Raw genomic sequence first — 12,347 nt, 5'->3', positions numbered from 1 at the left:
TATATAACGGCCTTACCAAGATAATCGGCATTTTTATGTAAATATTTATGTACGAGTATTTCTACCTCCGATGCTAAAAAGGGTTTACTAGAACTCTATCCGCTCCTGCAAAAAGTGTAATGTTCTTTTTGGACTCCCGTTATAGGAGAAAATGAGAGGTCCTTAACCTCTCATTCTCTTCTATCTCGTTGAGAGACAAGGAAGTTACAATTTTTAATTAATCATTTCACATTGTCTTTTTATTTTCTTACTCGTCTTTCAGTCTTTTTAGATCATTCATTACATCTTCTAACATATTTCACATGATCTTATATACACATCCATCTTAATATTGAAAATGTAAAGATCAAACAAAAACTTGTAAAATATTCTATTATATCGTGAAGGATTACTCAAGCGATAACAAAGCTTGATAATGAATTGTTACTATTTGTATTAAAGATATTGTAAAGGTGACCACAAAAAAATTCCGCCTGAGTTTATTGTGGGCTCTTTATACGGTGCGTTTGGAAGCTGGAAGCTACGGCTCTAAGTTCAAGAATGTTATAATATTGGATTACAGTCTGATTCTTCTCTCTATAGAATATGGCTCTTCTTGCATTCTCCCTGGTTATTGTAACAAGGAGGTATAAATATATATATATGTCCCTGGAAATGTATATACTGGCCCTGCATCCTTCGTGTGTCATGATGTCGGATGTTACATTTCATAAAATAGGTAATTTCATCGAATACAAAATTATCAGATCAATACAGAAGACTAAGTATGATCCATTTACATAATAATATTTATAAATTTAAAATACGTTAAGCTTTCTCATACGTAACTTCGAAGTTATACGTCGGTTCTTCAGACTATTCATCAATTAGGTTTAGCCTCGAGCTGCGGACTACATCTCTCAATTGTTGTATCCAAGCGAAGAGGTATACACGTGTATAAAGAAAAATAGTATTTGCATTTTGTTATACCATACGTTGGTAATTTTTAATTAAATTGTGCTAATAATATAATTAATCTTAAATAAAATCAACGTAATACATCCAAAAAAATAAGAGAATATTACTAGAAAGGCAGTATTTGAAAAAAACAATTTAAAAATACGCGGATTCCTAAAACTCAGACATGCTTATTATCGATCAATCGTGTATGAAGAAGAATCTCAGATGCGTCAAGTTTGATAGAAATCAGAATCAAATTGAGTTCCTATATGTACATTCTTCAACGTAAAATAAAACCATGATAGTTCCCAACATGTTCTAAGTCAGAAGTGAGCAACCTTTTTCATCAACGGGCCAATTTAGATTCAAATTTTTTTTCCGCACGTATTGTAAAACTTGTTATTAATTGACATCACCTTATTTTTAATAAACATTGGAATATAAAAACATACAAATTTTAAATTTTTTAACAAGTTAAAAATAAACAAGATATGAACAGAAAAAAGAATATGCATATCTGAATCAGAAATTTGGCACCGTTCTTTTATACAAGCGTATATATAATATGTATGCAACTTCCTTATTGTGATTATTATTAATTAATTGTTTCGGTTCCGCATGTACCACTGTTTTAATATAAATATTATGACAATATATTGATGAGAGAAAGTCGATAAAATAAATTCAATTTCAGAAATGCGCATGTTGCTCATCCCTGTTCTAAGTAACGCCAGTCAAAAATTTAGTCAAATTTTTGACAAATTTTGTAACATGAGAGGAGAATCCTAGAAGAACCCAATTTGATAGAAAATAGTTTCAAATCGAGCTCGTTTTTTTTCCTGCAACTTGAAAGATATGAAAGACCTAAAATACATTTTTATCTGAGAGAAATCCACAAAAAACTAACGGATTATCTAGTTAAAAAAAACAGGATTAGATTGACGCGTCCATATTTAACAATTATAAAATATTTATAAATTTTTTTTTTTTTAATTTTTCTTCTATAGTCATATAGACAATGCTCAGTCTTAATAGATGAATAAGTTCTTTCTGTTTATATCTAAATGTGATTCATTATTACAGATGGTGGAAGTTTACCCAGTACTTCGGACGTGTCACCCGTGAGCGCACCACATTTGCGTCTGGGGTTGGAACAGGTCAGTAAAATTTGTTTAAATTTAATCGCGGACTGTTAGACGTACTTTTGTTGCGATAAAGTATTTTAACATCTTATTCTCTCTACATTTGTTTTCTAATGTTATTATATGTAATTAAAATTAAGAGACTTCTATTATTGTCTACTGTAATTTTAAACATTGTACGTCTGGAAGAAGGCTTTGCCTCAGTAATCTTTTTAAATACTGTATACACCCACGTACAATTGTAATGTATCGAGTGTGTTGCAGCCAGACATTTTCTTGTCAAATTCAGCATTGTAAGAGCGGTCCTGGTATTGTTGTTTTTTGTTTAATTGGTGTACTTCACGATGTATTTTATTGCCAAGTTAGAGAACTGGGATGTTTTTATAGTGTTTTTGTTTCTAATGGCGTTATTTAGGTAATTGTCCGAGACAACCGAAGGGCGAGCGACGTTTTTTCAAATACCTTTGCGGTGGCGACGTGACGTGATTTATTCACGGCTGATTTTGGACGGTCCTTGTTCTTGATTTTATTTATGCACTAATTGGATTGATGGTCGACGGAGCGCATCGTGATCTCGTTCGCGTGTACCAAATAGACGGGTATGCACCGTGAAAGGTTCGGATGCCCGCGAAGGTCGGTCGAGGGCTGTGGCAGTGGCAGCGACGTCGGCGACCGACTGTGAACGCGCTCATGCCAATTATTAGAGCCGTCATGCGATATCCTACGATCGATATATAAACGAGCCTTTTTTCAAGGATGCCAAAGCATTTCAGTCAACAGGCGAGCGTCGCTCGTACGGTATAAAGGACGCACCGACAGGTCTTGAAATCTGGTTTAATGATAACAATTTATATATATATATATATATATATATATATATATATATATATATATTAATTTAAATCGTATCTATTGTGACAGATGTCGGGTGCAGGGTCCGGTTCGGGATCCGCGGGAAGTCCCCGTGAAGCTGACGACCGGCATGTGCAGTTCGACGGAGACCGTTCCCGTACCAGTGAACAACACGACGATGCTAGCGACGAAAGACGTCGCCAGAGAAAAACGTGAGTGAATTGTCTATTTACCTATAGAACTAACCTTAAATAGCCGTATTTATTTTTATTTTAATTAAGGTACGACGAATATTAAGATACGAGAAATACGGTATGTAATATGAAATAATTCGAGAGACATTGTAAAAAATACTTTTTCTTTCCTATACATAATAAAGTCAACTAAAAGTCATCTCTGTAGCTGTAAAATCTGTCTGTCTTTGCCAAGAATATCATATATCTTAAAATATTACAATAATAATAAAATATTTCTATTAAAGCTTTCCAGTATGTTTTGTATAGCTATAATTTCTAACAATATGTATACATATACATAGAACTTAATTGAATGTATATATTCAATGAAAAATGTAAATGACTAACGCCCGAACATACATGTAAATATTGCGACAATATTGGCCATCGATTGTATCGTTACGGTATATTACCATGCGCGACAGTGTCTTAACACACTTCTCATCATTATTTCACCTTGTCCGTTATCATTCGACGTGCATTTGCGAATTCTTTCCTCGACCCAAAAACAATTCGGCATGCGCCATCATCTCTTGATAATGATTATCGATTATAAATGAGTATATATAGTATGTGATACTTGGCTCGATGCTCTTTGGGTGATAGATTTATTTATAGATAGATATGCACATATATCATATACCGAAAACAGATGCGTCATCAGAACACGTGCTTTCGCTCTAAATAATAGTGTTATCCGTTGACTTTGGCACGAGGAATTGATAGCCTAATGGTTGATTTAAATTTCATGATGAAAGTATACGTATTCTCAAAAGTTTAAACTTGGCGTCGTTCAAAAATATAAATCAAAGAAACGAGAAGCTAATTAGAAATGTTGATATTAATTATTGATTTAATTTCCGACTTAATTTCAATTTAATAAAAATAAAATTCCGATTTAATAATAAGACCGATTATATAAACAAGGAGCTGTTATAGCCAAGCGGTAGAGAACTGAGATTTGCTACCTTAGATCATAGGTTCGATTCCCGGGATACAGTCTTATATAATTCACACTTTTTGCATTAATTATGTAGGATTGCAATTGCTCACTAACAAATTTCTAGAGAATAGGCAACACACTGCAACCCGCCTGCGAAGCGTAGTGATTATAGGAAAATCCCCCCATAGATATCTTAGGGGAAAAGAATGAACAGCGATTATAAAAAATAGATTTTATTTTGTATGTAAAAGACTTTAGTATCAAAATTGAAATATTTAAGCTTTAATTTACTCCATGCTTTGTATGGGAAAGCAAAAAAAATTGTGTTTACCTCTTTTACTTCAAGGTTTCTATTTTTATCTCAATCAGAACTTTTCTAGTACCAAAATTTTGAAATAATAATAGTCGAATTGGTAGCCATTTTCGAGTTTTGCATTTAGCAAGACATATGCCGTAGTGTATTCTCATATACATATATTATTAATGGTTATATAATAATTTCAAAAATTACATAACAATGTTATTTTGTTTCATATAACGGAATACTTAATGTTAGATTAAAAAAACAGTTGTTGTTTATTCTCAACTAAAAGTGGTGCAAGGTACAGTCAGCAAAATCGAATTAAAATTTCTTCTCAGGCTTTCACTGGTTTCGAAACCTTGTACGAACACATAAAGTCAAGGCTGAAGCAGTCCAACCTCTTGACGACTACTTAAATTTATCATTTCAATGTCGCTTAGATCCTTGTTTATATTAAAAATGTAAAATAAAAGATTTTTTTTCTCCATTTTAGGAAAAGAATTGAGTAGTTTGATAAGGAATATTTATTATGCATAGAATTTATAATACTTTGTTATTTACTAATTTTTAATATCCGTGGGCAGCAGTAGAAGTCTTACAAGTGAAATGATGATTCATGTGTAACTTTGATTAATTAATAGATTAAGTTAAAACTTAAAATAAAATGTGATAAATAATCATAGAATTTTGAACGATAGAAAAATCTTATAAAAAAGTCGTATATGTAAAGCCTAAAAAAACCTCCAATATTATTAATACATTAAAAATTACACAGTGAGCAGTGATGTTCTAGCGGAAGAGGACAGACCTGTGATCGCAGGTTGTGGGTTTGATTCCCGAAATATTGTTTGGTCATTTACCTTCATTGCTAAAGGTCGCGCTCTTCCTCTAAAGCCTTGGTCAAGGATTCAATGACTTGCCTCCACAGGTCCCTTTAACTTACCTTTCTGCTTCGGTAAGTGTGAGGCCAGTCACCACCCGCACAGAGTCCGCCCATTGGACTAGCGATCACCCTCTTGGTCTCTTTCCTATGACAACCTATTTACCTACAGTCTCTGGTTACCTCGGAGTTGTGGCGGAAGTAGCTAAGTATTCGCTTGAACCAGATGGTGGGGACCCTGGTGTTTATACGGAGTTAATTGACAGACAGATGTGTTGGTTCTTCTGGCAGGCACCACATTTCAAAATAGTCGATTGTTTTTATTGTCCAGGATTCAGGTGCGGATAAGAACATTGAGAATATTAAAATTCCAATAATCTCATTTTTGTGGTGTTGAAGACACTTCTATTCTGACATATTCCGGTAAACTTCATAGCGTTTTTGTCATTCGAGGTCGTCTTCCAATCACCTTGTCGCACCAACCTTGATCGCTGATCATTGACTTCAGATATACGATCTCCCTTACGTACTCTATCCTGGGAACGCTGTGGTCTGTGAGGACTGGCCTCCTCTATCAATAACAGTAATTCTTTCTCATATTTATCGATAGTCTTACCATCTCACTCTTACGTCCCACATTCTGGAACAATTCTGTAAGTTCGCTATCTGTTGCCGCCAACATTATGTTGTCATCAGCTATTTGAGGTTACTATTCTTCTCCTATCATATTGTAATGATCTCCTCTGGGTTCTTGGATAGGGTGAGTATACATTTAACCCGTTTGAAACTTGCATATAACTAATCACTTTGTATAATTAAAGATAAATAAAGCCAAGAAACCTTGCGAGTTGTTTATTTTTAATTCAACATCTTTAAACAAGCTACCATTACTTTCGCTGAATATAAACATACCGTTTATATTGACACAACTTGACTACCGTTAAAATTGTATTCCTTACGGTGCTTTAGCAAAAACAAGCTCTTTGCTTTGATGCTTCTGTTTGCATTAAAGTTCCTTTAAAAAGATAGTAGTTTATATTCCTCTCACTAACAATATATATATTACGTAACTTTTATTTCTAAAACCAGTTACATTTCATTACTATGTACCCCTTTAAAGATTTTAAACGTATAAATAAACCTATGGTCTTTAATTATATTATTGTAAAACTTAAAAATCAACATTCTGTTAAGATTTGAAGCCTTTTCTGTGAGTATAAAATTAAAAATAAGCAAAGTATATTATTTTACATCTTAACACAACAAAAAGCTCATAAGAAAGTTAAAAACTATTTCCTACCTACTTAAGCGCTTGAAATTTTGGTACAAAGCGCGGCACATCTCATGCTCCCAAAGCGATAGTCACCAAAGCCCGGTTATATAAGTGTATTAGATTTTACTTACTGGAAGTGGACAAGGAACTATCTTGATATTAACTTAAAATACACTTTAGTTCATTTCGATAGAAGCTCTATCAAATCTCTGTTAAAAATATTAGGGGCACCGGAAAGTAATGTCGCTTTCATAAGTTAAATTCACAAGACCATATTTTTAACAAGTTTTTATTTGTAATCAACAATGTATTCACCTTCGTTATCAACAATCCAAACTTTCTTGTAAACAAATTTTCAATGCCGATGTGGTAAAAATCATTCGGGTTTTTTCCGAAACATGTCGACAGAACGACATTACTTTCCGGTCCCCCTAATATTAATAAATAACATATTTAATTTCGAATAACATGTTGCAAAATTAAATATGGCAGGAGAAACAAGGACAATCTATGTGAAATAAATTATACATAACATTTTAGTCTTTTGGTACGATGATATTGTTAAAAAAACAAGTAAAGAATTTAAAAGTATTTATGCATTCAATTCGCGAAAGCTTTCTCAGTGTCTTTTGAAATGTTCAACTCTGATATTTCAGCAATAACTTAATTAAAATTTGCAAGTTAAATGACATAAGCATGTTATTAATAATATTAAATTGAAAAGGTTTGTAATTTATACGTTTAAGTTGAGAAAATAAGGTAGAATGTACATTTTTTTTTCTACGGAAACTATTACCAAAATTTTTGTTGCAGTTTTAAGAGTAGATCCTATCAAATCTCATTTTGTAAATAGATTAGAAGTAATTATAAGGCCATATAAATCCAGCGCAGGTTACAATATGCATTAATTGTAATAATATTTACCTGATTTTGTAATGGTAATGTTCAAATAGATATATCGAAAGATATCCTTGAACTGGAGGTCTGGCCAATACAAAATAAACTTTATTTTGAGACACATTTCTTCGATTCAAAAAGGTGTACGTAAATATAAATTTATCACACCAATAAATTTGTCATTGCTTAAAAGCACCGAGACAGTGGAGATCAAATGTCAAGTCTTCTGTTCTTAAATATCTCATGTGTATCTTTACCAAAAACCTAAGTATAATAGAACCTTACAATTATTCGTCTAATATATTAGTTGCTTTTATTTAATTTATGAAAAGTTGAAATGGCAGCGATTGGCCACATATCAAGCAGAAAAGATATGCTATGGTCTTAAAGTTCTGGAGAGGAGACGAGAAGACCAGCTCAGTGGACAAACGACCTCGCATATCGCTTCCAACCGGTCCTATTCATGTAAAAATATTTCCACTTGATTCAAATTGCAAAATGGTTTAACTTTTTAATTATAATTTTAAAAAATGATTTACAGAAATTATAGTTTACTTTTGCTTACTTTTCCTCTTCAAACTTAAAGCTTTCGTTATTTAGTTCATGTCTACAGTGTTATATTGCGATGTTTAATACACTTAGTGTTTGTTTGCGACTAACAGTTCAGCAGGTTCTGTGGTCTTAATTTTTTGTTTTAGCTAAGCATTTGACCTCTATATCACCTTATGTTAAGTGACGACGAGGTCTACGATGGTACACGCTTGCCTAGAAGATACCTATTCACTCTTGACTACTACTGTATTATTAATACTAATATATTACCAGATTTGGAAGTCGCTGAGTTCTTAGATAGTTTGGGCGCGTGCTTTATGAAATGATTCGACGTGGCGCTCCTGAAAGCGGACCTCGGCTTGAGTTGTCACTTCGCGTGTGTAGTATTCCGACTTCAAGGTCCTTTTAAAGTATTGTATGTTTAAAAACACTTCGCGATCCCGAGTGACGGCAAACGCTACAGTTCTATATCGGTTGTCCATGAGCGACCTACAGAATTGACTATCAGTAAAATTTTGGATATTAGGAACCCTCCGCCTTAGTTACTGTGAAGAGGGATCACACAAAAAGCTTTCAGCGTTCTGTCATCTCAAATCCGGTGATGATATATCTGTTAACGAGCAAACAATATTTGATGAGAAAGTGCCGAAAGTGCTCTTCGTTTACCGTGCGGTTGCTGAATCTATCGCGTTGTAAGAGGGACTGGGTAAGGTGGTTGGACTATGACCCGTGTAGTAGATTCATTAAGGCCTTTCTGCAATGCCTTTCTTCTTATCTTACAAAATTTTAAATTATCCCAACAATGCTGCTTTAGAATTCTGTTCCAAAAATTAACTAATGTTACGCTCTGTCTCTCGCTTTTGATTCCACCGTACACAAATACACTATTAATTTATTATTTGTCATTTCACAGTATTTACACGTTTCAATGTTCTTTAAAATATAAATAAGTTTTATCATGAATACATCACCTGTAGCGTTCCGCAGGTATTTTACATTGTTTCTCATTTTTTTTTGCATCGTAAAAAATTGTTTCAGTTGAATTTATAAAATGTCATTGTTTTGTTTTTAATTTAGTTTAACAATGCGCTTCAACGCTATCTAACTTCCCTTGGACGATGTTATTTGTTACTAAACATATTTTTATTTGCTGCCCTTTTCTACGCTTGTACGCTTTGTCAGGAAACTCGCTTGTAATTCTTGTGAATAATCATATATTAAAATGTAGTTCACTAATTAAAAATTAGTAGAAAAGTCCTAAAGCTATGGCATTTTTAAAATATAATGCAGCTTCGGAATAAATTGCTTTAACTAATGTAAAATAGGTCACGAAAAAGCGATAGTGTCTATGAAGGGCTCTTTCATAATAGGACGCGTTTGAAACTTATTCTAAATTAAATAATTCTATTATAGGAGAGTCGATAAGTCCAGTTAGAAGCAGCTTGCCTAGTTGGCGTCTTACGATAGACGTACCCGCCCGTCGTCTTCACGCCACAACCCAAAGACCAACTGTTCTGAACGATATATGGCCTCCCTACTGTTACTTTAAATCACTAAACCGCTGGGCCTTATTTGTTAGTTTCGTTTCTCTACGGACCTTATACCTCATAAATCTCGCAGAGAAACCCTTTAAGTAGCTCTCTTCTCTCTACCTGACGTCAGATAGTTATTCCACTATAGTCCATTCGCGTTTTTAAAATACCAACACGTGGTTATCACTCAATTTGACCAAATAAATTATAGATCCATATTCGGAACGATCGTTTGAAAGGCTTACATTCAAAAAGTAAACTGGATATCATACCGGGCAAATGATTTGGCAAATTTTAAAGAAGAAATATAAAGATAATCTGTCTTAAGTCCATAAATACGTAATGGAGAAATTTATACTATAATGCATCTATTTTCTATTTATGTATAGCGTTACTGTTACGTGCCAAATCAAACGCCAGGAACACCCTCTTGCCTTATATCTCTCACTACTAAGGATCATGATACTTTCTAGAAAATTGTCGCGCTATGTATTGCCTAAGCTACTAGCTATAGTAAGACGGTCGATACCAATGGAGGTAAGGATCCCAATCCAAACAGCGCGTGGTGATGCGACTCTAATATCGCTCAGCTACTCTTACGGTATTATATGTAATTTCTTAGTCAAGGGGAACTAATTTCTTCACGCTAATAATCTACATTTACAACACCCTTTAATTTAAGCATATAAAACCGATTAAACAAAAAAGTAAGGAAGCCTACTACCTCTAGGTAAACAAAATACGACTGAATTGTTTTTTTTTCTCTTAATATTTGAATTTTGTATGTCAAGATATTGACATTTATTATACTCTATATCTGGTTTCAAGCTGAATAATTTATCGGTTTAAAGAAATCTTATTACCTTCAACATACCAGTACTGTCGCGCTTGTTTAAAAGCAATTGACAAGCTATAAAAGATATAAAGATTCATTTATTCATCTTTAGAACTTTTAACAGAAAAATTGATCGTCAACTTTTATTTTTTTTAACTATTTTATTTTTGACTGTACTCTGTTTTGCAAGGTGTTACAGATTGAAAGATGAAGAAGGAAGTAAACATAACAAGTTGTTTTGCTTTTAGACATTTTTATTATTGTAGTTATATGGTTTCACAGTATGTTCTCATTTTGTTATGTAATTTCTTTAATGACTTTTCATTTTGGCGGCATCTCGTTCCCCTATATACCTATGATATACTCTATGGAAGTTGTGTTTTAAATAATTTTGAAGTAATTTTTCTTATTAACGGTCTCATCACAAGTTCTTTTACTATATTTTCTTTTATTTTTCATTTTCATGTATACTCTTTTCTTTATTTCACATTACTTGCACACATTGCCTCTTTTCGTTCGTCGCGTTCTTTTAGTGTTACAATTTAGTTCATAATTATTAATTTTTATACTAATTTCTTTTATTATTGTTTCCAATTTTACAATTATTTTGTTACTCAACCTTGTATTTAATTTTTGTTTAATTTTTTTTTAATCAATTACTTACTTTATTATTGTGTAACAATATTTTAGGTATTTATGGTGGCTTTCTTTATTTTCCATTATAGACGCGATAGCGTAATGTCATATTCTATCGGTTTCATAATATGCCGGAACAACTTATATTGAAACTGCTGACGCCCTATGGTTCAGGGATGAAGTTCAAGGTGGAAGGATGTCCGCCTATATGGTAAATAGATGACCTAGCTAAAATCAGGTCAGTAAGTAATACAGGCTACTTCCATCCGGTCAAATTGGAAGTCTGTGGTGGAGTCCTATGTCCAACAGTGGTCGTTAAATGGCTGATATGATGATGACTATAAGGCAATTTTATTCCTCTAAATATTTTAAATATTTTTTTTTGAAAAATCCATACTACGAGTTTAGAAATAAATGAATTTAAGTTTTCAATAATTGAAATGAAATTTAAAGTTATTCATTTCTATTCGCGCAATGTGAGCCACTCTTGTGTTTGGATTTGAAAATGGAAATTTCATTTAGCAAGTAGGTTAAATTTGCGTGTTTACTATTCGTCGAAGATTATTTTCATGAATAATGTTTACGTAATAGTAATTTTGTTTTGTAATTTTCCTATGTGTTCTTATTTATCTGTAGTAAATAATTCATGTTCAAGCGTATATGAGTTATTATTATCAATATACACAGAAATCTATATACAGAGTGATGTATTATATGTTTTTTTTAATAGCCTTCTTTACTGGGGATCTCTGGTAAACCCTACCTTGTTTTAGGACAGGGTTTCATATTATTTAACGATTTTTTCACTGTCTTTTCCTTTTATTTCTGTACTCTTCTATCATTCTGATGGTCCATCTTTCCTCTTCTTTGATTCTTCATTTTTCTATCATTATTTTTCATACTTATTACCGTACATCATCGCCTCAATTCTTCAACTCTCCTTTGCTTTTTTCCTCAAATATCAAAGATCCTGCTTATATCACATTTCTTTACCATATTTTATATTTATTTTGTGCTTTTCTATATTCTTATTTAATATGCTAAATTATTATTTTGGGTTTTTTTGGTATGTTTAGGAGCTTTGAAAGGGTTAAAATATATATATACTTTGTTGTAAATTTATTTATAAAAGTAATCACATTCGAAAATCATAAAAATATTGTAAAAAAAGGTATTTAAAATTCGTCGAAGGCTGTACTTATAGAAGTTATTGTACTGTAGTATTGGAAATAGCTGTATATTTTAGAGCTTTCTGCTAACCAATTATTGGTATGACATATATATACATATATATACACATATATAAATACATGTTTATATATTCCTTTA

At 32.5% G+C, this 12,347-nt stretch overlaps 1 protein-coding gene across 1 annotated transcript in view; it reads left to right on the top strand.

Annotated features, from left to right (window-relative positions):
* Window positions 1–12,347, top strand: part of Ae2 (Anion exchanger 2) — a 109,616-nt gene that overhangs the window by 70,602 nt on the left and 26,667 nt on the right. Inside the window, exons 3-4 of the mRNA XM_068764947.1 lie at window positions 2,023–2,096; window positions 3,003–3,145. Of these exons, the coding sequence (XP_068621048.1) occupies window positions 2,023–2,096; window positions 3,003–3,145 (217 nt within the window). The remainder of the gene's footprint in view (window positions 1–2,022; window positions 2,097–3,002; window positions 3,146–12,347) is intronic.

This window comes from Battus philenor, unplaced genomic scaffold (assembly GCF_028537555.1).
Source record: "Battus philenor isolate CCGP_79_NKW_IND1 unplaced genomic scaffold, ilBatPhil1.0.hap1 SCAF_1, whole genome shotgun sequence".
Classification (NCBI taxonomy): domain Eukaryota; kingdom Metazoa; phylum Arthropoda; class Insecta; order Lepidoptera; family Papilionidae; genus Battus; species Battus philenor.
Note: the sequence above shows the minus strand (reverse complement) of the source record. Positions and strands in the feature narration are given on the sequence as shown.